At 30.9% G+C, this 27237-nt stretch overlaps 1 protein-coding gene across 3 annotated transcripts; it reads left to right on the top strand.

Annotated features, from left to right (window-relative positions):
- The first annotated feature begins 16114 nt into the window (after positions 1 to 16114).
- Positions 16115 to 25861, top strand: LOC117906493 (WD repeat-containing protein 74). 3 transcript variants are annotated; one of them, XM_034819531.1, is made up of 12 exons: positions 16115 to 16517; positions 16606 to 16721; positions 17584 to 17613; positions 17729 to 17865; positions 18098 to 18277; positions 18412 to 18475; positions 18592 to 18699; positions 19653 to 19806; positions 21637 to 21726; positions 22256 to 22311; positions 24260 to 24317; positions 25251 to 25861. In XM_034819531.1, the coding sequence occupies exons 1-12, from the start codon at positions 16436 to 16438 to the stop codon at positions 25421 to 25423; spliced, it is 1248 nt and encodes a 415-aa protein (XP_034675422.1). In that variant the 5' UTR covers positions 16115 to 16435; the 3' UTR covers positions 25424 to 25861. The 3 variants fall into 3 exon arrangements, with proteins under 3 accessions (XP_034675422.1, XP_034675413.1, XP_034675430.1); XM_034819522.1 differs by having other exon boundaries at positions 16116 to 16517; positions 25233 to 25861; XM_034819539.1 differs by having other exon boundaries at positions 16116 to 16517; positions 16606 to 16659; positions 25233 to 25861.
- The last annotated feature ends 1376 nt before the right edge of the window (positions 25862 to 27237 follow it).

A 27237-nucleotide genomic window follows, 5' to 3' on the forward strand; every position in this document is an offset into this window, starting at 1 on the left:
TTAATATGTAGACCCATAATTACCAAAATATCCAACATAACAAAGTTTAAAACCTTATAAAATAATAAAGAAATAAAACAAATAAAAACAAACAAACAAACATGGCTACTTTACACTCTATAGTAGGCATGAGTGTCTTCCACACTTGAATCTATACTTGGTGCTTATTGTTTTCATTTGAGGATTCATAATAAATTTTGTCTTGAACTAGGTTCTCGAATCAAATTTTAACATGTCATACACATAGTATTGATATGAGATTTAGTTTTATATGATAATGGTTGTGTTGGTACCTTAATTCTCTTGAGAGTTATTTGGGAATAACTTTATTCATATAGTTACGGTCTCACAATGACTCTCATTTTGGCGAGTCCTTTAGGGTACTTGTGATTTGTACCTCTCAAGAATTCTTAATCGGGTTCATTTACAAATAAACCTTTTCTTTCATCATTATACACCCAAAACTATCTTTGAAGAAAAATTATGTGTGATCTTAAACAAAGCTTGATCTCGAATTAGAAGTTTGTTGAAGGTTCGATGTCATAAAAGCTCAACTTGAGTTTGACTCAATATGGTTTGAGTTTTGAGTTGACTTAAGCTTTACTTGAACCTGTTGGATTTTGACTTGATTTGGGTTTCATCTTGAACAACATTGGTTAAGAGTTTAAAGATTTAATCTCGAAACAAAGAGGTGTTTTACATATTTCAGTCTTGAAACTTTAAAGATTATGACAAGTCAAAGATACTTTAAAGAAATTGAATATTCTTTTAAAATTAGTTGGAGTCTTCTTTGAATATTTGAGGAAGTTTTGAATCTCATTAAAAGAGTTTTCCTTTTTAACTCTTGTTTTCTAGATTTGTATTTTTGCTCGTCTCTTAAAAGCTTTGGAGTTAACCCACTTTATAAGGATTAGAAACATTATATTTAGATATTTTTACGATTCTTTAGAAATATTATTCCTTAATTAAAGTTAATATCTACAAATATTTGATTATTTATTTATTTATTTATTTTGTAAATAAAGATGGTATGATTTGTTATGTTATGTTTATATTTAATTTATAAAATAAATATAAATAAAATGAAATATTTATTATTTTTCAATGTTAGACATTTGTTTAAAATAAAGATTATATTGCATTCCACTGTTTGCTACTGAATTTTTTTTTTTGAAATTCTCTTATATTTAACAATATTGATTAAAATAGTTAAAATTTATAAATATTTTATATGTTATCTTATTCCACATAGAAGAGATACAAAAAAATATGGATAATATATCACATCATTTATCTTATGGAATGTTTGGTTGAACATAGGATAAGATAAGTGACGTGAGAACCAAACATGGGATAGTATATGTCATTATATTTCTTATCCTATTTTATATCATATCCAATCAACTAAGCATGACCTTAAAAATACTATTATTTAATTAAAAATAATATTTAAGGAAATTTGCAAGATTATATTCAATGGTTCTTAATTTATTTATTAATAAGATTTGATAAATACTTTTTCAATTCTTAAATTTACTATTTTTGTTTATTCTATTGATTATATTTTAAGTTTCATAATATAAATTCTTTTTAGCTATGTTGGGTTGTCGAGATAGGAAAGGATATGAGATATGATATCCTAAAAAAGTATTTCCAATGAGATATAATATTCTAAGATAGTATTTCCAATGAGATAAGATATATTTACATATTATCAATCCTGAAATATGTTATTACACTAATATTTGATTTTGTAAAATAAAAAAAAATATATAATTGAATATATATTATTTCTCAATGTATGGTATTTATTTAAAATAAAAATTATATTGTATTGCAATATTTGTTATATTATATTGAAATTTCTCTAACATTAACAATATTCAAGATTAAAATATTTAAAATTTATGTAAATTTTTTATATTATCTTATTCAATATATAAAAATAATTTTTATATATGTAAATTAAATAATACATATATTAGTATCATTTTACAATATATTTTATAAATGTTTTTATTTCTTCTTTTTTAACTATAAATTTAATTTTTAATTTTGTAATAAGTAATATAAAAAATAAAAATTGATTAAAAAAATAAATTTATGCTACATGAAATATGTATATCTTATATTTTAGCTTAGGATTAATATATCTCATATACAAGAGATATAAAAAAAAGGTTAAATAATATATCTCACTGCTTATTATATTCCATCTTTGGTTAACATATGATAGGATTAAAAGTGACAATAATTTCTCTATCCCATTACTAACCAAACATGTGATAAAATATATTATCCACTTTCTTATCCTATCTTATACTATATTTAGCTAACCAAACATGGTATTTGTTTAAATGTAAGATAATTTGTCTTTTCTTTTGTGGGATTCATGCCACATGGCAGCTTTTGTATTGATCCATGATTAATTCAATTTAAAAACAAGATAAATTGTAAAATTTTAAATTTTGTCCTACATTCACATCAAAAGCACTATCCATATGGATAGAGGAAATTCTCTCCTCAATATTAGTGCTAATAAGTCATATACATTGGATTATTTCTATCCATTGAACCTTTTTCATGGGCTCTCAATGATAAAAGTTAGGTTCATTTGAAGGTGACTCCCTTGTGGGCTTAAGCCCATCCTTCTTAATGTCTTTAGGACATAATTCCTAGAAAGACCTTTATTTAATTGATTAACAACATTCTTCTCAAATTTTAAAAAATCGAGGGATTTACATTTCTACCAAGATGATTTCTTACTTATAAGTTTTATCTTACTTGTATGCTTCTATTCATTTTCTTGTTAATATAAAATTGATTTACTAAATGTATTACAATCTTTCAATCACAAGGTATATGTATTATAGGTATAAACTTACTCGCTAAAAGGATATCTAGTAACAAGTTTCAATCAATTCAGTCTCCATACATGTTGTATCTAATGTTACCAACTCAAAATCCATTGCACTTCTCGATATAATAGTTTGCTTTCTTTTTTTATCCCTAAGAAATAGCAACACCTCTTAAAAGGAAAATATATCCTATATTGGATTTTACATCTAGATTATCAGTTATCCAATTTGCATCACTATAAGCTTCCACTATATGAGTAAAACCTTTAAACACAAGGAGTAACCCAAAGTTCCTCTAAGATATTTATAGACTCTTTCCAAAGCAATCTAATGTTCTCTATTAGGATTATGTGTATATCTACTCAATCTCCCAACAACATATGTTATATCCAATCCACACTTATTTACAATATGTAATAGGGACTTAATTATTTAGGAGTACTTTAATTGTGAAATAGGTGTAGGAAATTCCAAATTACTTTGTTCCCCAGCCTTGAATTAGTTAAGTACAGGCAATCTTTCTAAGGCTATCATCTTAGCAACATAAGCAAAACAAGTCATAAATAAAAAATAAAAATAAAAATAGGATCTAGAGTTAGAGGTTTAGATGTGCTTACCTAGATCTAAATATTCCTAGATTAATTATTGTTGGTGAAGAGTACAACAAAAAACACATAAAATCTTGTAGACGTAGAGTCTTCCACCTAATGACTCCGATCGGTGGAGATGTCATAGAGGTAGAGGTTAGTTCTTTTTCTCTAGGGGTCATAAAACTTAGATTGTCAAGAGTGAAGCCTTAACCCCTAAGAAGGGTATTTATAAGTTTCCCATATGATTAATTGACTTGAGACTACTTTGGGCTTAAGTCACATAATCTAGCCTAAAAAAGGTCTTGATTGATTAATTAGCCTAATTACACTCTAATTAATCAACTAGATGAGTTTAGAGAAATTGTTCACTAACTCCTTTGCAACCTTGCATATTTGTCAAAGCACCTTTATGCACATGACTGAACTAAGAACCAATTCAACTCTCATAAATCATGTTATTCAGGAATATGAGCTTGAGTAGGAAGCATTGAAACCATAGGACAATATTGGTTTCCTTATAATCTAATTCTAAAGTTGACTCAAGATCCCATTAGGGGAGTCAATTACACTCCAATACCTTATGTAAATTACAATTTACAAAAGACACAAGTGCTCAAGTCCATGACCTATTATCCATTGTATATAGTCTCCCCATGAATTGATGTTTGTAATTTCATAAGGTGAATGCTATCAATCTCATAAGATTTCCTCTACCATTATTGAGTTACAGATCATCCTATAGTGTGATCAACTTACATGTCCTAACTCACAAAGAGCATATGTTAAGTTTCCGTTAAAGAACTACTACGACCATAGATTTCCTAAATACATTTCCTTAGGATCACCTAAGGGGACATATTGTCTCAAATGAGACATTGTCTTAAACTCCATGAGATATCATAGTGTCTCTATTAAGAATAGTTATTAACATTGACGTTTATCAACAATGACCCAATCCATACATAATATATGACAACCTTAGGGTCTTACCCATGGGTCAAAACTATTGTAAACTTTGGCACAAATTCAGTATTCTCTTGAGGTTGAGAGATTGTACAATATAATAATTTTGTGAAGTTATGACTACCTGATAATCTTACATTATAACTACCCGATAACCTTATGTCATGACTCATTATAGGTCTTGTCTAATATATAATTATACATACTAGTGCACTGTCCATCTTGATAACCAAGACCAATCATCCATTCAATTAGAAGGTAGTGCACTATTGTCTCAAATGAATTACCTAAATCTATGAATTGATTGTGAACTAATCATCTTTTTACAAGGACCTCATGACTTGGATCTTTTATGCAACTTATAATACACTTAAATAATATACAATGCAAAAGATGTTAGGCCATAATACTCATAAAATATAATGCATGCAATATGATAGATAGAAAAGGGAAACTAGAATCTTATTAAATAAATAATAAATCTAATTCTATTACATCATGTCATACTTTTAAGGGCTTCATCTTAACAATAGGTTTTCCAACATTCTTTTTCAAATGCATATTTGAATTGAGTGTAGATACCAATTTGTTATCAAAATAATTAAACTTCCTTAAGATATTTTCTATGAGATTTGATTGGTCCAAGGTTACACCCATAGTCATTCTCTATAGTCACATTCCTAGTATTATATGTCTCTCCTAAATTCTTCATCATAGATTTTTTGGCCAAGTATCATTTTATTGCATTCAGTATTTCTATATTACTCCTAAAAATCAGTATTTCATTCATGTAGAGACAATATGGCGTATTCCTTTTTGTCCAATTTATGGTATACACATTTATCATATTCATTAATCTTGAAACAATAATCTAAGATGACCTTATCAAATTTATCATGTCATTATTTAGGAGATTGCTTAAGTTCATATAATGATTTTAGTAACTTACAAATTTTATGTTCTTGTTTTTTGACCTTAAAACCTTTGGATTATTCCTTATATATTTTTCCTATTAAGTCGTCATTCAAAAAGATAGTTTTAACTTCTATTTCATGTATCATTGGGTTATATATTGATTCTAAAGGTATCAAGAATTTAGTATTTTCATAAGTTCTAGGATCTCCCTTAATTAAGAAAGTAAAAAGTCATCTCCAAAATTTTTTCCACTCTTTATCTTTTACTTTTCTAAGTTTTACTTGAGGTTCTTCCTAGAAGTTTGTGGACAACTTATTAGTATTATAGTAAGAATAATAAGTAGATTTTTTTTTTTTTACTACATTGATTAGTAACCTTAGTATTAAAAAGACAATTATTTTTGAAGTATGTTGCATCTCTAGCTTTTATTATCAGCTTGTTTGAAATATCATTAACTTCAATTTTATCAGTAAGAACACATATGCATCACTAGAATGAGCATATCCTATAAAGATGACATCTATATTTTTGGTCTTTATCCACCTTCCCTTGAGTAAAAATATCGTTATCTTAGATCAATACCCCTTTACATTATTAATATATCTAGTCTAGTACTATATTTTCCCATATTTCTTTATAAAGGGTTTTCTCATTATCTTATATAGTGACTATTTAATATATAACATGCGGATAATATTGTTTATCTCCACAAGTTCTTAGAAGCATTTGAATTTAATAATATAGCAATAACCATGTCTGCTAAGGCATGGTTCTTTCTTTTAGTTACACCATTTGATTCGAATGAATAAGGGGATTTCGCATCATGTACTCCATTTTTTTTTTTACAAAATAAGCTAAGTTTAATTACTATATACCCTTATCTTCTTTCATATCCAGGTATTTTTTTTTTCTAGTTGATCTTTGACCTTGTTCTTATATCTTAAAATTTTCAAATGTCCCACTCTTAGTTTTAATGAGATGTAAATAATAGTACTTAATATGTTCATCTATAAACATTACGGAGTATTTGTTTCCAGATCTACTAGGAGATCGATTTGAGTCACAAACATTACTATATATTAATTCTAGTCTAGTAATTCTTACCATAGGTTTAAAAGGTTTTCTTTGTTGTTTTTCTTATACACAAATTTCACATTATGTTTAAGGTTTATATTTGATTTGGGCATTATGTAAAAATTCATCAATCTTTTTAATTCTTCTAAGCTCGCATGTCCTAGTCTACCATATCATATATTGCTAGTTTCAATATTGAAGGCAAATTTTTTTTCATTAATATCATCTATCATTTTTATATTTAATTTAAACAAACCTTCACACATATACAACCCTCCAATAAACACATTATTAATTCTTGATGATTATAATCTCATTTAACTCTAAAACTACTTAGCCTTATTGAACTAGTGATGATGCACTAACTAGATTTCTCCTTTAGAAACGCATGTCATACATCTTTAAGAGTTATGATCTTCCTAAATGTCACCTTCAATTCCACTTCATTTATTCTTAGTACGTGTGTGACAAAGTGATTTCCTCTACTTAAGTTTTGATATGCTTTATAATATGCACGGTTAAAACAAACATAGACATTAGCTCCAAAGTTCAACCACCAATTTGTGTTATGATAAGTAAAATTAATTAAAGGTAGAATGAGGTTAAACATAATGGATGGTTCACTCAAGCTCTTGCCATGCATCAACATATTAACTTGGGCTATTTGAATTAGAATTCACTTGTTTGACCAATCCATTTGAAATCAAATATGTCTTTTCCTTAATGAATTCCTTCTCAAACATGTCATTTGCATCATTGAATAATTGTTTGCATTCTTGTGCCTTATGAGAACAGAAAAAGATAATTAGACGTACACTTAAATTAAGCAAAAGGTAAATCAAAGTAAACATGAATGCAATTATATAAAAAAAAACTTATCAAACCTTATCGTCCACTAATATTATCTTCCAAATTTTTTCAGATGCTTTTGAAGTATTATACAATTCTATTGATCCTCGACAAAGAACAAGTGCTTTTATAGTCCAATCCCTATGAAGAGGTTGAAGCATGCTAAGAGGTATAAAACCTCGGGAATAAATTTCTTCATTAGACATTGTGGCTGCAAAAATATTAAAGAATGAAATTAGTTAGGACAAGAAATCTAATCTAACTATATGAAAAAAAGAAGAAGGAATAATTAATTAAAATAATGAAAAATAGAAAGCATGGGTAGGTTCATGACCTTCTTGAAATTAAAGCTTCTTTATATACCACATTCATAGTATAAGATCCTTTGCTAATGATATATTTGGGAGTGCTTTGTTTAATGAGAACTTTTGTTATTGTCATTGAAGTACCATGTGATAATGTAACATATAATTGACCATGCGAGAAGACATTTTGTGGTAAATGTGCCCCGATATATGGGATTGTTTGGCCTTATGTTTTGTTTATAGTTATTACAAAACTAAGTTGAATTGGCAATTAGGATCACTTGAAATGAAAAGGGCATCCTTCATTTTCTATAGGTGAAAGAGGTATTCTTGGAAGTAACATTTGTTTTCCAACATATTTTCCTGTTATAATTTCTACAGATATTACATTTGACTCAAAATCTTTGCACACTATTCTAGTCCCATTGCAAAGTCCATTTGATGGATCTAAGTTCCGTAAGAGCATGATAAGACAATTCTTTTTTAAGACTAACTTATGAGGAGGAAGCCCATTTGGTGTTAGTGTATTCAAAATTCTTCTTGGTAACAATTTTGAGTATCATAAACTGCGGAGTCGAATTAGTAATATGTTTTAGATTCCTCTGCAAAAATTTCAATGAGCTTTTCATTTAGCATATCAACATTGTCATTTTTTGTTGCAAGGATAGCTCGTTCTGTGATATATTCAATTGAGTGTGCATGATCTTTAAGTAAAGGAAAGTCATTGTTAATCAAGCATTCTTCTAGATTCTCTTCATCTCCATATTTAATCAACATTTCATTAGGGATTTCTATCATATCTTCATCTGTTGTGGGTTCATCACCATTCCCAGCATGTAAAAGGAAGTGACTAAAAATGGTATTGGAACGAGCCCTCATGTTTGTAGTTAATCTTAAGTTCTTCATTTTAGGCCAAAGATAAGACATGACTAATCTTGTATTAATAATTTTAACTTTTATGCCTTGAGGTACAATTGGTAGTACTTGTCGAAAATCTCTTCCAAATACAATAACCCTTCCATCAAATACTAAGTGTATGTATCCATAATATCTTTTAAAGTCCTATCAAATGCCTCAATATCCCATCACTTTGCCATTGGTGCTTCATCCCATATTATCAATTTTGCTTTTCTAAGTAATTATGTAGTACCACTCTGTTTGCTTATGTTATTAAAATTGGATTCATCAATGTTAATGGGTATTTTAAACCTTGAGTGTGATGTTCGACCATTTAACATTATTCTTATTATTAGTATTGTTTTGATAGGCAACAACACCTTATAATGCAATGTACTAAGTTCACTTGTCAACTACTATCTCATTAGGAAAGCTCAGTTACTCAATAGAGGATAATGAAATGCATTTTCAAGGTTAACCGTACTCCATGATAAAAAAAAAAAAAAAGGAAAAAAGCCAAGTGAATCATATATCTAATCTACATTTAGAAAATGACTCCAAATTTTATTATTACTTGCTCTCTATAATTCAATAACTTAGCTCCAATAAACAACGAATGCAATCATGTCCCACTAAGCACACCTTAGATATATGCACAATAATGCATCATCTAACATGTTTTAGCTCCAACAACTCACTTTCAAAATAACCAAAATAAGAACAATACTTCTGTAAGTTGTTTCATATGCAACAAAAGATGCCAAACCATTTGATAATTTCAAAACAAAACAAAAATATCCCTCTCCCAAGCCTAAGAATTCCACTTTGTCTTGGCGAGGCAACAAACATAGAAGGTCTTTATTTGAAAGACAAACTCTATTTTAAGGATTCATCTAGAAAGTTTTAGAAATATCATTGGGCAAGAAAGAAAAATACCAAAATAGTCTCTTGTAATTAATTTTCAACATTCTCCAGTAATTTTTCCTAAATTTTTTGGGACCAAATGGAGCATAAACAAATCAATTTACGGTACAATTTTTTCCCATACCTGAGTAGCAGTTAATTACATCCAATGCTTGACGACTTTTAGTTGGTATAATAACTTCTAAATAGATATTTTCACCAACAAAGAAACAAAAAGGATCCAATTAACATCTAACATTAAACTACATAGACATTTGAAACAATTTCCTACTAACCTACTAAACTTGTGTAAACCCTTCTCATAACATTGGAAAATTATGAAGCAAAATAAACAAAAAATTGGAAAAACTAAGAAATCAATTCCATTGAACCATTCAGTATTTGAAAACTCTATTTGAGCTACGATAGTAATAAGAAGATTTCCCTTCTGGGTCTTCAATATTTGAATTGCAACAGAAATATAAAGAAAAGGTATTGAAATTATTTATGACCTAGAACATATGATTCCAAGAGTGCAATATATTCATGAATGCATACAAAGTTGATTTAAAATTCATACTAAAACTTAATGGAATAGTACAAATCATTGTTAAAGATTACATTAACCCACTACAACATGCAAAAAAACATCGCCATTATAATAGAATGTTTTGATCACATGAAAACCTATACCAAAGAAGCTTCTATTCCATCTTTTTCTATGAAAGAGAAAAAGGAAACTCCTAATAGTCTGCTTGGCTGCCGAGAAATCATATGAAAAGAAATTAAATAGAGAATTGACATTAAAAAATGCAATCAATCAGTTTATTATACCAAATTCAAAGATGAAGGAATTTTTCTTAAAAAAGAAAATTATATTTGATAGCATAATGTGATGTAATACCTAAGAAATAAAGGAATAATCCAAATTCCCACAAGGTTTTTGGAAAAAAAAAATTGGTGTTTAAGCTTTGTGTGTGTGTGTGTTTTTTTTTCCTCATATTTTGAAGATATAAAAATGGTAGACTCCCACGTTTGCCTATAGTGTTATTGCCTCAATCTCTATAACAGATACTCTGCACCATTAGGATGCAGAAATCTTGAAAAACAAAGCTAAAAAACTAAACCCAAATCAAAGCTTGAATTGAGCAAAGAAAACCTATCAAGGAACATCTATAACTGCATTTTTTCGTCTAAAATTCATCAATTAGAAGTTCAAAATATTTAACATTAGAAAGCAAAAATCAACAGAAAAAATTCAGAATATTAAACATCATTTAACATTAGGAAGGCAAAATCAACAAAAGAATTTAGAATATTTAACATCGAAAAGCAAAAAACAACAACCATGTTGTATAACCTCAAAACATGAGGTAAATTGTAATATAATTGAAAACAAACCAAATTAAACAATTTATAATTCATCAAAATTCATTCAAATAATTTGACCTTGTAAAATATCTCACTATAACAATGAGCAACTCGACCACTTTCTGGAAAAGATATCTACTCCCGATTCTTAGCATATTTCTTGCCAAAGTAATAACCTAAATACCACAAAGTTTTTTAGGGAAAAAAAAAACAATGAAAGTAGTAGATTGAAAGGGAAGTGAATGTGGAAAAATAGGGAAGAATGTAGAAAGTTAGAAGAAGAATAAAAAAAGAGACAATATCCATATATATGGTTGCAATGGTAATCGATGCATGGTAGACCGAATGATTGCTAACAAATATAATCTAATTAATCAAGAACGATAACTTGATTCTGAATAATTAATTGAGAAGATTGAGTGGTGCGTACCTGAAATTGCAATAAATCCAATTGGTGGCTTTTAGAAGCTAGGGTTCTAGTTGGTTTCTAGTTGTCTCATAGCAATGAGAAACAGGGACAAAGAGATGGAAGACATGTTTGTTTTCCCAAGTTGTTGCCATGATTTGGTTGATGGCTATAAAGGATTGAGAGATGCAGTCATCTACAGTGACACCTTTGCCTTATGAAGTTGAGAAGGTGACTTCAATGATGTCAATGTGTTTATTAGACGTTGTTGCCATGGGAAGCTATGGGTTTGGCTATTAAATTGAGCTAAGATACCAATGTGATAATTTAAATCTATGAAAGGTGTTTTTGGAATAAAATTGTCAACAAACATCTTATGTTTTTTATAGTAGTATAAGATAACAATAAAAAAATCAAATATTAAATTTTGTTTTCAAAATTTAAAAAATCCAATAAATATAAAAATAGATTTTTATTTTTTTAAAGATAGAATTAAAAATGGAAGAAAAAAAATGATAAATTTAATTTTTTATCTTTCAATTGATTTGTAAATATGTTTAAAACAAATAAGATAATCAAAAGATTTTAATTAAATTTTAAGATAAAAATTAAAAATAGAAAATAATTGTAATCTTTATATAAAATATAAAAAAATGTCAGAGACTTACATTAAAAAGGTAATGATTTTAAAAAATATTTAAAAAATTAAGGTATTAAATTTTTTTTACTATCTTAAATTTAAAAATTTTAAAAGTAATTTTTAAGGACATCAACAAGCTTATATTTTCCATTAAGAAATTTTAAATTTTAAGCTATACAAATTATTATTAATTTATATTTTAAAAAAAATAAAAAAATGTATTTAAAAGAAACCTTAGTATTTAAAAATTTTAAAATGTATAGTAGTAAAAAAAAATATATTTTAAAATTTAAAATAATAGCAAATTATGGACCTCGTATTTTGCTCCATGCGTTTCCACTTGATGGCGCAACTCGTTTTTTTATTTATTTGGTGAAAAATATGATTTTTAGAAAAGACTTAGAGTCATCACTTATTTTCGTTTTATTTTTGAAGAGAAAACAAAATAAGAAAGAAAACACTAAGTGTGACTCATTATTTGAAAAAGACAATTTCTGAAAACAAAGACAAGTTTGGGGGTCAGGTTACTTATCAGAAAGGTATGACAAAAGACTGAAGCACCCTTCTAAGTCCCTAAAAACGGGTCTTTACTAAATAAGGTGATACAAATATGACAATTGATAAGGAAATCAATGGATACCAATGAAATGATCAAATAATAAAACAAATCGAGCATGAAAATGAATAAATAAATAAAGATGGAGTGAGAACGTACCTTAGTAGCAAATAAGAACATGCTCTCATGGAAATAAGGTTAACATGTGATGATAAAATTAGCACATGCATGTTAAAGAGTAGAACAAAGATTAGACAATATTCGTTAAGTATAACAGTTGACAATCCAAAGAGAAAACTCATATGTAGGGCCTACACCAAAGCCCAATTTATTTTATTATGAATTAATTCCCATAAATTCCATTATTTTGGAATTGTGAAAATTTATTCATTTATATATATAAACGAGAAAAAAAATATTTAAAAATCAAAGAAAATTTGTAAAAGTGCATGCTAGAAGGAGAATGGCAACAAGTTTATTAAATTCAAGATTTTTGGTGACCTAGAACCCTAATGAATGATGAAAAGTTGTAGAATTAAAAATATTTGAAATTTGTAGTGAAATTAAAATTATTTTTAAAAAAACTAGAGTTTTGAAAATTGAAATCTTGAAAATTAAATTTAAAAATTGAAATTTTGAAAATGGGAGTTTTGAAAATTAAATTTGAAAATTTGAATTTTGAAAAATTATTTGAAAATGGAAGTTTTGAAAATTGGAATTTTGAAAAATTATTTAAGAATGGAATTTTTAAAAATTAAATTTGGATATTGGAATTTTGGAAAATTATTTGAAAATGGAAGTTTTGAAAATTGGAACTTTGGAAAATTATTTGAAAATGAAAGTTTTGAAAGCAAGAATGAAGAATTAAAGAAATGAGAACACGTGGCCTTTGGGAATGATTCATAGAGGGTGGGATTCTAAAATTGAGTTAAAAAAAAAAGATATGAAAAGATTGAAGGAAAGCCACGTGTCTCTCGAAATAAAGCATAATGGGAGCCATGTGTGCATGTAGAAGTGGGAAAGATATAAAGGAGTTGGTGGGGCCATTTTTGGTTGGCTGAGAAGTGGGCCATTCTCAACCTCAATAGTGTCCATCTTGTTCAACTCTGAGGGAGTAGACTGCTGTTTTGACCAAGGACATGGCTGTATGTCTACTGGTCTGCTTCTGTGGTCAAGGAAACTGATTGACTTGAAAAGAAACTTTGCCCATTTTGTACATCTCTTCCTTGATTTCGCTTTTAGTTTCCCAACAAATGGAGCAAATTCAATTGCCAATGTAGGTGACTTGTGCCCAAATGAAATGTGAGAAACAAAAATCTCAAGAGACTCTTGTGACATGACAAAGACTGATGGTTCTAAAAATTGTTGAAATGGTAGAAACCGCTCTCCATGGTATAAGCTATTTTAGCATATTTTTTAAGAAGGCCTTCCTTCATAGCTTGTGGCCTCATCAATGTTTGTTTAGAAATGGATTTTAGGTGATTTATTAGAAGTAGAATTACCATCCTTTGAATCAAGAGTGGTCAGAACTATGGAAGCTGGTGGGAATGAACATCACCAAAAAAAATTATGAACTTTGCTTGCCCATCTGTTGTGCAAGTAACAATGCTTTCGATTACCCATGTAAGCCATGCACTTTGCTTGGAAAATATTGTTAATATGATCAGATTCAAATGAGAGTTTGTCATGCCTAGATTCCCCATCCCACAGTATGATCCGCTTGTGCATCGTGAGAGAATTTGTGAGCTTCTCCATGGTTACTTTCTGAAGCAATCTCATTTACACTATGATTTCTTGCATTGCTTTCAGCAGACCCCACCAAACACATATTTCGTAACCACATTTGCATGGCTTTTGTTGCTGATCAATCTAATCCATTTCTTCAACGTGAAGAGGGCAACGCAAAGAGGGCAAGCTTCAATCTCTTTTTCACTATACATGCATTGTCACTCCTATTTAACTCCATGCCCAACACATTGCCAGTTTCAGATGATAAACTTCTTGCGTGTAAGCCTCTTTGTTTACAGATATCAAAAGCAGAATACATGCCCATAGTTGAAGTAGTTGTAACATCATTGGGCCCCAAATATTTCCTTTTACCAATTTTCGAAGATTCACATGTAGAGCTAGTTCTTAGTTTGACTGACCCTTCTTTACATTCCTAATTTTAACAAGCCTCGAATGTACCCATTATGAGAAATAGACCTTCAAGATGAAAGGTTGCAGATATATAGTCCTCAAATTATGGAGCATCCGCCATAACTCAACCTTCAATATTGAACTTTCTAAACCGCTGGCACACCACTGCTCACCACCCTACTGGACCTAATCATCCATCCTCTTCAAATCTTTCCCCATAAGCATCCTTGAAATCTGCTGGTATCACTTGCCCAACTTAATGACAGCTTCACAACAACATTCAACAACCTCATATACTCTTTCCTCTCAAACATCACACAACCCAATAGAAGACTCCCAAGAAAGTGTATAGAGGAACAACGAGCTAAGATAAAAGCAACGTACAAACTAGAGAAAAGCCAACAGAAAACCAAACAAATGTTAAATGTATGAAACTTCATTTCATATTTCCTTTATGGGCTTGAAACAGGTAAGGAAATCTTAAGCTAGATTTAAAGCATGAATGAAAATTATCTATATAGATTGCTGCTACACAGTGTATATGAAATAAAGTCACAGTAATCCCAAGCCAACCCATAAAAAAGTAGAGAGATCGACAACAACAAAATATAAAAATGATCTAGAAAACAACAAAGTTTAGCATGCAACTCATATCATCAACACCCAAATCGACAAGTAATGCAAAGCAAACAATGGGAAAGAAAGGAGAAGTATATTAATCAAAATAAGCAAGAAACCCACAACAAACTTACCTAGGGCTGATCTTCTTCCTTGTTATGGACTCATTTTTTTCTTGTTTCTCTTTGCTTCGGCCTCTTCACCTCTATAGAGCTATTCTTGCCAAAGACATTGCCCAATTCATCATCCTCTAACCCCCCATTCCAACCATCTCTCTCTCTCTCTCTCCCCTTTTTGGTATGTTTTTCCTCCATGTTTTCACCTTCTCCTCCCCAACTGCTCTACTGCTCCTCGTTCAACAAAAAAGTCTCCATCCCTAACCACCACCATGGCAAGGTGGTCATGTCTTTGCCACACGTCCCAAGCAGTTTGCTCACCTATGGAAATCATTTCCCACCCCCAAATGAAATGCCCAACTCCTTCCCGTCCAAAGAACGTTCACTTCCTCTCTCAAATAAAAAATACCCTTCTCTCTTGAGGTGGTAGGAAATATCCCTTGATCCACAAAAGGGGTCTACACAAATATTTTAAGATTGTAGGGATTTTGAGTTTTAAAATTATAAAACATATTTGGGATTTCGACATATTTTCCATTCCTTTCATTAGACAATTGTAACCCACTTATGTAAAGTTTATAATCTTTAGGGTTAGTATCTCTTCCGGTTATTATTATTTCTTACTACTACTATTTTTTTTTTTGTCTCATTTAAACAAAAATGTTTTTATTATTTTCCCGTAAAAATAACTCTTTTTTAAAAGCAATATATAAATATTTAAAATAATAAAAGATATTTGTATAAAAAATAAGTTATTTTTCAAGAAAAAACATCACAATGATTAGATTTACAATTTAAATAATTTCATCCTATTAATTAAATATTTCTAATGCAAAAGGAGTTAACTAGTAAATGGTATTTTCAACTGGTGGATGGGCCATTTCGGGAATGCTACGGTGTTACGCGACACACACTAGGAGTCCTCCGTCAAAACCCTAACGTCTCAACCTGTGTGTCTAAAGCCCTAGCCTCCCTGTTGGCTATGAATACTCCAGTCTTTGTCGAGGAAGAGGAAGAAGATATCTAAAATTTGCATTCAAACTGGTGTTTTTGTACTTGATTTTTCCCATACAGATGCAGAGCTGAGGCGATAGGGCTTGGTTCATTCAGTGGTGCATTTGGTTATTGAATCTCAGTCTTGCACCAGCGGAGACCTCCTTTGATCCAAAGCTGGTATCTTGGTGACTTTCTTGCTTGGTTTTTTCGTTCGAGAAGAGGAGCCTGCAGAATAGGCAATGCCGCGCACTAGCACACTGGAGTGCCCTGGTTGTCCTCCAATCAGAGCTTTAACATTTGATGTCCTGGGTCTTGTTAAAGGTGATTTCTAATTTCCTCAATTTTTTTAATCTGTTTGAACTAATTGTTGTTTTATATTCTTATCAATGTGCTGTTGCAATGATTGTAGTTACTGAAGCTCGTAGTAAGGAAGGAGGAATTCCCAAGGTGGTGGATAGATGGGGGGAGCCCGACTCATCCAAATGCATACTTGCTGCTTCTATTGATGACCGCAAATCTGGCCCTGTATGTTACTTTTGTGTTATATGAGTTGTTAAGTATACATGAGTGGGAATGCAATTTTTTTTCTTTTTAAATTTTATGCGAAATGTATTTTCTTGCACCGGAATATTTTGATTCCTGTTGTCAATTGAAAACTAGGTTAATCAACTTCATGATTGATGCTATAGGAAATAAGAGAAGAATGAAAAGGAAGGCTTAGGGTTTTTTCTTATCTCGCTTTCTTATATAATATGGATGGTAATGGACCTGTTGCATTAGTTTCAATGAATGTAGGTGCTGTGTCATTGGAAAGTGCAATATGCACATGTCCACAGGAGATGCTTATTTTAATCTGATTCGTTTTCTTTTTGCATAAGAAGTTCTCCTTGAAACTTAAAATGCTTGGGTTGGGCTCTCAGAGTAATAGGAAGGTGGTATGTTTGTTCAGCTACCTGTGAAATTGCATTTGTAACTGGGGATAAAATTTACTCTTAGACATTTTTTTAACATTTTTTTTCATTGTGGTCCTGTTTTACCCATTGGAAATAAAAGACCACCTTGTTTATTATGCAATTGGCCTGACTGTGTCGATGCAGTGGGTGAAGACATGCCTATTTCTGGTTCAGGTGCTATGCCATTGGCTTGACAATGTCATGTTTCCGACAATTTAATTCTTGACTATGCTGTATAATTAATTTGCGTATTCTCATTATGACTAGTACGTTTTATGGGAGGGTTCTTTTTCGCATCACTACAGGTTTTGCGTTCTTGCTGGGCACAACCATTTAGTTTCTCTGTTTGGAAACAATTATTTCCTATTTAAGTTGCTGAATTCTTCTCATTTTGATTTTTCTCTTGTCTGTTTTTCTTCTTCTTCTTGATGCAGTTGTTAGCTATTGCTAGGAAAGGTGGTCTGGTGAGTTCTTGAAACCATGAAGTCTTGGAATGCATTTTAGTTTTCAATTATTGCTAGGAATTTTAGGATCACTCAAGCTCTTTTGGATATTTATGCCACAGTTATGCATTTGCAGATTGAGATTCTTAACCCTCTTAATGGGCATCCTTGTCTTTCAATCTCCAATATCATTGATAATGGCCCTCAGCCTGGAGATGATGCTATCATTGGGTTGCATTTGTTCAAAAAGCAAAATTTGGACTTATCGTCAAGGTAGTAACTGTTGCTGCCTTTTGGCCATGCCTTATGCACATAGATTCAAATGCAGACCTACAAAGCAATAAATCATTAATTTATGTTTTGGTCTTCCAAGTTTGTGATACTCTTCACCACATTTATGTCTTTATCTGTAGCTTGTGATCCATATGATTCTTAATTAGTAGCTATACTGTATGTGCTATGCATGGTGTTTATGATATCACTTGTCTTCCTTGTCTATGATTAGGTCACGCACCTTGCTTACATGTACAACAAAAGGAAATGCAAGCATGAGGTCTGTTGAACTTACCAGTTCACATGCGGATTCCACCTCAAGTGTTTCTTCAAGAACATGGAATGTATGTGCTTCTGGTAATATCTTATGTTCTCAAGTGGATGGAAATGAAAACTATGCTTTGTTTGGCGGGTGAGTGTATATATTGCATATCTCTTCAATACAGGATCGAAGAATTATGTTTATCTTCAGTTAGGAATGGGACATTATAGTGTTCTCTAGCTTTTGGGTGTGAGGAATGACAACTTCCTTGTTTTCTCACTCAGGAAGGGTGTTGAAGTTAATGTTTGGGATCTTGAACAGGGTACTAAGATTTGGACTGCAAAATCTGTAAGCCTTTACATCTCTACTATTGCTCTTGAATGTGTAACATCAAATATTTAGTGCCCTCAAGACTCTCAAGCTATTTTTCCTTGCATTCATCTAATTATACTTACTTTGTGCAGCCTCCAAAAAACAGCCTTGGCTTATTCACTCCAACTTGGTTTACATCTGCAACTTTCCTAAGTAAAGATGACCACCGTAAATTTGTTGCTGGCACAAACAGTCATCAGGTAATTTCTCATGGAAAATTCTTCTTTTATGCTCAAATGTCTTCCAAGGAAAATAATATTTGTCTAGGTAACTGTCAGGAGCAAAAAATCTAGATAAATATTTATTCTAAGACAATTCCTTTTTGAGAATCCTTTTCTGTTTTAGTGCTGCTAGTCTGGATGGTCAATTTGATTTCATTGTCATGTTTACTCCCAATATTTGCAGTACCAGAAATGCCAGATTTCTGGAATATCCTGTTATTTGATGTGCCTTGAGGTGTAAAATTTTGTGATACATGCATTATTCATTTATATATGTATGTTATAAATATTTTCTGCGGGCTTCTTTCTTGGCTAATTTTTAGACAATATATGGAAAAATACTGTTAAATATATCTCCTGGTGTGAATGAGGCAGCCAATCTTTTTATTTTTATTTTTTAAATTATATAAAAAGAAGACCAAGTTTTAGCTTAAACCCTTAGACAGCTTTGCTATGTTCTGAACCATTTTGACCTGTTCTTTCAGGATCTTGTGATTTCTTGCATGTTTGTACTTCATCTCTCAAGGGATGAGTGATCATATGATGTGTTAACTATAACCAGGAGAAATTCCTTATTGCCCTTGGGCCCCAATAGTGCTAATGTTGTGAGAAAATAGGGGTCAGATGTGCTTCACTCCACTTTGCTTCAGAGAATTGCAGATGTTATGTCGGAAGAGCTAAAAGATTTTGACTGTATATATGTACATTATATTTGTGACATTTAATAAAATCTAAAGCTCTTGAAAGCTTTTCATGGTTAGAGGCTATTCTAAAATGCCTGTTAGGTATTTTACCAAATTTGTTCCCCAGAATTTGATTTTGTGTTCATATTTATCATTTTAGTTAATAAATTTAAGTACTTGAAGTTCTATTTCATATTTGTTATCACAGAAGCTCCTTTGAGTAATCGGTTTTATGGTTAACTACAACAGGTTCGCCTTTATGATATTTCTGCTCAGAGAAGGCCTGTTATATCATTTGATTTCCGGGAGACCCCTATTAAAGCAGTTGCTGAAGATCAAGATGGCTATACCATCTACATAGGAAATGGATCAGGTGACCTTGCTTCTGTCGACATGCGCACAGGTATGTGATGTCATGCAAACACACAGTGTTGTGGATTTTATGTTCTGGTTTAGGAATATGATTATTATTGTTATCTGCTTAGGACCTTAGCCTAATGCTCTGCATTTCTGCCCACAATTATAAATTAAACCAGTTTGGGTGCTAGGATAACCGGTTGAAATTTATCTGGAAATCTATTCTGAATAAGTCAACTCTTTTCTTGTGAACTTGGTCAAGCATGCATCAATATATTCTGGTTTAATGTAGCCAATCAAATTGGCCTGAGTTGTATCAAACTTAGCCTGATTGGCTCTAACATGCATCTGCAAAATCTACTATAGAGTCCATCCTTTCCAATTTTCTGTTGTATTTGTAGCGTAATTTTATTTTTCTCCAAAAAATGAAAAACATTTTTTAGGCTTCATGAACGGCTAAAACAAGTAAGGACACTCTAAAACTTCTCTTTACTAACATAGTAACATATGAGGGCTCAAATTTGGTTCTTAAAACCTCTAAAAACTTTCAAAAGTTAACATAATGTAACATTCTTAAATTAAAGATTCCTAATATTCTTGAACCAGTAGAACTAATAACTTGCTATACCTTTTTCCTAAGCCCCAAGTGCATCAAGATCCGTTTGTGGAAGAAAATTTGACCTTGGGTTTTAGGGCTCTAAGAGTTGAGGTGATGAACTGGCATTTTTGACATTGATGCGTCTTTTTGTATCCCATGAAACCTCCAACCAGAATCTACTTGCCATAAACTGATGATCATAATTTTAGATTTCCCAAAAACATGTAACTTTTTACAATACCAAACTTGGTGTAGCCTTTACTTGTATTCTTGAAAATAAGAACAGAACAAAGTGATGTTATTAAACACAAAAGAATGTCGAGCTTCGAGTTAGAGAAGGAAAAATCTTCACTTTTTCATTTATTCTTTTGATATTTTGAGAAAGAAAGAGTTAAGATGAGGGTAAAAAAAGGGAGAGAGGGAGAGTAAGGCATTCTTCCATGCCTCTCCATGAGTTTGATCGATTAAGAGAGTGATACTCTCTAAGTGGCATTTTATCAAACATATCAAACGCCCAAACCTCAAGAAAAAAAGTAGAAAATTCTTCTCATTTTGTCATTTATTTATTTATATTTTGAGAAAGAGAGGAGAAAAGAGAGCAGCCAATAAATGAATAAAAATAAAATTATTATTAGAGAGGGAGGGGGCAAGGTGCAGAGGGAATGAGGGTGGTGGGGAAGGAGTGGCGGGAGAAGGTGGGAGAGGGAGGGGTCTGTGGAGGGACTTTCCATGATCTGGTGATGAAAAAAAAAAACGGAAAACAAAAGAAAAATCTTCTGTTTGTTATTTGTTTTTTGATGGTTTGAGAAAGAAAGGAGAAGTAAGCAAATAAATAAATAAATGATGAGACTGGAGGGAAGAAAAACCCAGTGGCTTTACATTTCAATTGAGCTAATAATTCTTTATTGGAATGATAGATGCTGTCTTGACTTTGTACACTTACACAAATACATCCGTACACTTACATATATTATTATTATAGCCACATGTACAGTTGCACATACAGATATGTATTGATGTCTTCAAATTACTTTTGCTATCATTGAATTAAATTTTTTGAATGATGTGAATTGTTTTTTTTCTTGTAAGGGTTTTCACTTCAATTTTTTATTTGACTTGTAGATTTCTGAAAGGATTGATTTTGAAATTTTGAAGTACAACCTTTTGGTGGATTGAACTACATTCCATTCTGAAATTTGTATCATTGGCAGGTTGTTGAACTCGATATTTAAGTGCTCTAACCTTTTATCTTTTTGTTTGGTTGCTTTTGGTATGCAGGGAAATTGTTAGGATGCTTTTTGGGAAAGTGTTCTGGAAGCATTAGATCCATAGCCAGGCATCCAGAGCTCCCTGTGATAGCATCATGTGGTGAGTATGTTTTCTATACGTAAATAAATAATTGATATTATCTATGTTTACCTTTTTCAGGGATGTTTGGGGCATTGTTCTTGATTTTATGCTACAAGTTACGCTGTAATCATTTACAAAAAGCTTCTCCTATGTTTGTTTTATGTTCCTGTCTACTGAAGGAGGTCAGTCATTTGACCTCTTGAGAAGATGGCCCCTGGGTGGGGTGAGGTAGGGTAGGAGTGTGTGGTAGGAACTTTTGGGGCATTCTTGTAATCTAAAGAACCAAAAGAAAAAAGAAAGAGAAAAATATGAAATGATGTGTCAACACTTACCGAGCCATTTATGTATTATGAATCTCTTTTTCCAAGTAATTTCTTCTGTTCATCTTTGTTTAATAATCATGGTGAGTGAATCTAGCATCAGCATGTCTGTGGCTTGGATGTTCCATGATTTGCATTATAGCCTTTATGGTTTAAGTGTGCTTGTGTTTTTGGGTTAAGTTTCTCTTTGAGTAATGCTGAAGTGATGGACTTTATTTATTCTATAGGATTGGATAGCTACTTGCGCTTTTGGGATATAAAAACAAGGAAGCTTCTTTCTGCGGTATGTTATCAGATTATTGTTATGAGCAATTACTTAAATCTTCTTTTTCGTAGCTGTTATGTTGTGAACTTCTTGTGCTGAATGTTATTAAAAATTAATTGCAATTTCATATTCATAGCCTCCACATTTGACGTTGTAACACTAAACTCCCTTATCAATTATGGGAACTCAAATTTTAGGCCAGTGACATCTTTTGTGCTTTAATTTGTACCAGTGGCACTTTTCTTTTCACAGTGGGAAAAAACATATGACGCATTTGGAGTCTTTTCTTCAAGAATTTAGTTGAACCTTTGTCTTCCTGAGGATTTGGCATTTCCCTCTGCTATATGCTGGAGTATATAACTTTATATGCTAAATTTTCATGAGTCAGTTTTTTTGTGCATCGACCTTGCCTCTCCATCATATCGAGAAAGCTTAATTACAGTATAATTTATCTGACTAAGGAGTTAGGGCTGACATAATTAAACTGGACTGATGAAATTCCAACTACTCAATGCACCCAAAATCCTTCTTTTCCATTCAAAAGATTTTCAGAATTTATGCTGGTGAAGTTATGGCTTAATGTTTTACACTGGCTTTTAACCTACTTCAACTTTCTCATTTGCTGGGCCTTGGGACAAGCTTTGTCAAAGGGCAAGGCCTTATAACAGTATACTTCTGGATTCTTAAGTTTATTGCAAAATGGTGTGTTTTCAATAAATTATTGTGGCCCATATTTTTAAATTGGATTAATATGGGTCCTTTCTGTCTCAGTTTCATAGAGCTGTCTTGCACTTGCATCTTGCAATGAATTAAATTTTCACACACTAAACATTAAAAGTGCAAAGTTATGGTGCAATTAATAAAATGAAAAGAGCGAGCTACTGCTTTTAGTGGGCCAAAGGTAGCTTTTATTTTGATTGTATTGTATACATCCACAAAGTCTAATTCTATCAGTCTTCCCTGGAACCTTGCTGAGACAAATTAAATATAAGAAGTGGTGGAACACCTCTTGAGTAGTATTTAATTCCTTTGATGGGGAGGTGGTAATTGAATCATTTGCCATTTGGACCTATTAACAATTATCATGATGACATCATGAATTTTGTTTTTTGTATTTTGATGAGAAGACATCAAGAATATTGTTGATAGGTGAAAATGTCAATCTTGAAATGCTTGGACCAAGACCATTGCGTTTTGTGTGTGTGTCCATATATGCATTTCACTTTTACTTGATCAGAAGCCTGCCAATTTTTTTAGTCCTGATCCTGAAAGAAGAAAACATCCTCCATCTTCTGCCCATCATGGAAAGTTCATATCCATTTATGATTCATTTAACTAGTAGAGCACTAACATAACATTGAAACCTGAAAGTGTACTTAGGTTCTTAGAGGGATATCTTTGTTTTTGTAACTAATGGGTTAAATGTGCATGCTGCTGATGTTTCTAATAATGTTTAGGTGGGCCCAAATGCATTCTACTGGATTAAGAGATTGACATAAAATAAGTATGTAGAAAATTTGCCGCCCAAGCTACCAAACAAGATATTCAACCAAACAAAAAAAGAAAAGCACAAACCTATATGAACATGACCCTGAAGTTCCACCTGTCATTTGCTACCAAACAAGATATTCAACCAAACAAAAAAAGAAAAGCACAAACCTATATGAACATGACCCTGAAGTTCCACCTGCCTAAATGACATTGCTATGTTTTATAATATGGTGTACTGTCTAAGAATTTTGTGGTCTTAAATAATATTAAAATCTGCTATAGACGTGATTCCAAAACGACCACTATAAGGAATTTTATGGATCTTATTTAGTGACTGAGGTTCTGTTTATTGGGATATGAGTAAGTGACATTTTGTACAAACATGCCACACATGTAACTTTGCATAACTATCTACATCATTTTTATTTTTTTTGATAGGTAAATAAGAACATAACTATCTACATCATTGATGCAGGTTTTCCTGAAGCAGCCTCTTACAAATGTTGTTTTTGATTCTAATTTTGCTGAGGAAGGTCGGTATTCCTGTTTCAGCTTCTCTCATGTCTTTCTTCAGGGGCTTGGATTAGTAATTGTATTTTGGTTACCAATCACATTATTTACATGTGGGGAATGTGGAAGGACTGGATGGATGTTAGCGGGTCTCATTTAGATAACCTATGCTATGCCTACAATTAGGATAGAAAGAATTCCAATGAATTCTGAAGCATTCCCATTTCTTTGTTCATAGCATTTGAAGGTAGAAATTTCTCTTAGAAAGTTGTTACAAAAAAAAAAAAAAAAAAAAAAAAAATGTATTGCAAAGCCAATCAATTTTCAATGATGAGATCTGTTCTCTTTGGTTTAGAAAGAAATGAAAATGCCTATTTGTTGGTTAGGATGATCTTTTCCCTTCAATCTTTTGGGGGTAAATAAAAGAACTTCATTATTAGAATCCAAGACTTTACATGAGCTTGATGTTGTCAAATCATCTGTTTCCACTCCTTTGGGGCCTGTTCCACAACAGCAAAGAAATTTAAACAGATCTTTGTCTTATTTTTTTTCTTTGTTTTGATAGGTAAAATTTAATGTTTTTGAATATATTAAACAAATATTTGTTTGCACAGACACACACACTGACACATGTTTTGTGGTGAGTATATTCACCTTGCTGGATTAGAAATAAAAAGTCATGCTGTGTTTGATATATGGGTTTTCTTAAGGGTCCAATCTGCTTAAGATTAGACTTGGAGACATGGCTTTTGTTTTAGCTTGCTTGACCCAAATCTTTGGGTTGCCTTCTTTTTCTTCTCCTGTTGAATTTTCTGTCTTTTAGAAATAGAAAAAAACATTTCATTTTTTCTCATGTGATTGTCAAAGATTCTGTTTGAACATAGCTCTAATCTTCAGGTTTTTTTTTTTTTTTTTTAAATTTTTTTGGTGGTGACCAGAAGTTCCATCTTCTGTAGTGGATCCACCAACTGAAGCACAAAATATGAATGAGACCCAGGAGAGTGATGAGGAAGAAGTGCAGCCTCTGAAAAGAAAGAAAAAATCGTCAAAGCATAGTGGAAGCAAGAAGCCGAAACCCAAGAAAAGAAGCAAAAAGGTTCAAGACGAGACGGTTGATGATTCATCATGATCCCAAATGAATGGAATACAAGCTTTTCACAAATGAAACAACACTGTTCAAATCTCTAAGGCGTATGCGAGTGGCTGTGGAGCATATTTTTACAGATGAAGAGAATTAAGAGTAGGACAATGGGGGAGGTATAGGTTTGGACGATTTTCAGGTTGGGGTGGAGGATCTTGGAAAGCTTAGAGCTTCCAGCACTTGACTTATCAAGAGCACCCAAGAGAAGGTAACCTTATATTTTAGTTGGCTTTAGTAGCAGTTTTGTGATCCTTTTTTGGTTTTCTGTCTTATGCTTGTATGTATTTTGGGATCTCAGTATTCCTAACTGAGGAGCATAGTTAGAATTTATTATTCCAAAAAGAAAAAAAAGAGAAAAAAAAATTGTAGTTATGGTTGATAAACACTACTCTTTTATGATTTAAGTTTTTGTTTCGATTACCAAAATGTCAAGTGTCTCCTGATTTTGCCCATTTTTGGGCTTGCTTGCCAATGTTTTCTCGAGCCTTCTTTAAATACAGTGCTTACAAAGATCCATTTTTTGAAAAAACAATTCACCCTTCTTCAAAAACAGTGTTTAAAGAGCAATTTTCAAAAATGATTTTCTTTTATTTCAAGGAGTAAAATTTGAATATAACAAAAGTTTCTTCGACTTATTTTTCATGAATGCATGATGTATTCATATGTAATACAATAATTTTTAATGTACTTTTTAAACATTTTTATTGTTTTTTTTAATTAAAAAAATATTATTTTTAAAAGTTTATAACATTGGTTAGTCATTAATTTTTGGAAAGGGTTTTTAAAAATAAAGTGGAATAGAGTACAATTTTTAGAAAATAAGTAAAAATTGTTTTCATATATATATATATAATAAAAGAATAAATGATATAAAAACAAATAAAATAAAACATTTTTATTCTGTTATTCTCTTTCCGCCATCGGGTATAAAAATTTTCAAATATGATCTTTTTTTGATTTTTTTTTTTACTTACTTTTTTTTATTAGACAAATATATTTCGAAGCAAACCATCCTTGATACATAAAGATTATTAATTTTTCAAAATAGTTTGAAAATTAAAAGCCGATTCAATTAGTACAAAAAAGTTATGAAATTCAAAATTGATCCAATTAACATTAAAAATTTATAGATTAAAATTCTTTTGGATGATTTTGCTATTTTTGTGTTATAATTATATATTTGTGAATTTTTTTTATTAGGTAAATAAACTTCAAATCAATTGAGACTTAATGTATTTGATTTATTAATGAGTTTAATATTTTAAAAATAATCTAAAACTTAAGTAGCGACCCAATTAATATTAAACATTTATGGACAAATTGTATTGTTTCTCTTTTGCATACAACCATGATTTCTTGGCTTTTTTTTTTTTTAAATTTATAGACAAGTATAATATTTTTTAAAAATAATTTGAAAGTCAGGTAATGAAGTAATTAATATTAGAAATTTATGAACAAAAGTTGACTGAAAATGACTATTATTCTTCTATTGCTTATAACAATATTGTTTCAATTTTTTTTTCATTAGATAAATAGACTTCAAGTTAAGTAAGACTTAATACATTAAATTCATTAACAAGTTTAATGATTTTAAAATAATTTAAAACTCATATAATGACCCGATTAATATAAAAAATATATGGATAAAAATTAGTCGAGTCACTATTGTTTCTTTTTTGCACATAACTATATTTTAATAATTTTTTTTTCTAGAAAAATGAATTTGAAATAAAGCAATATTTTGTATTGAATTTATTAATAAGTTTAATAATTTTTGCAAATAATTTGTAAGAATAATTTAG

Source organism: Vitis riparia, chromosome 2 (assembly GCF_004353265.1).
Source record: "Vitis riparia cultivar Riparia Gloire de Montpellier isolate 1030 chromosome 2, EGFV_Vit.rip_1.0, whole genome shotgun sequence".
Lineage (NCBI taxonomy): Eukaryota > Viridiplantae > Streptophyta > Magnoliopsida > Vitales > Vitaceae > Vitis > Vitis riparia.

Coding starts and splice junctions, on each gene's coding strand:
- LOC117906493 (XM_034819522.1), top strand. CDS start 16,436: ATGCCGCGCACTAGCACACTGGAGTGCCCTGGTTGTCCTCCAATCAGA. Junction 16,722..17,583: donor ATGACCGCAAATCTGGCCCT/GTATGTTACTTT, acceptor TTCTTGATGCAG/TTGTTAGCTATTGCTAGGAA. Junction 17,866..18,097: donor AATTTGGACTTATCGTCAAG/GTAGTAACTGTT, acceptor GTCTATGATTAG/GTCACGCACCTTGCTTACAT.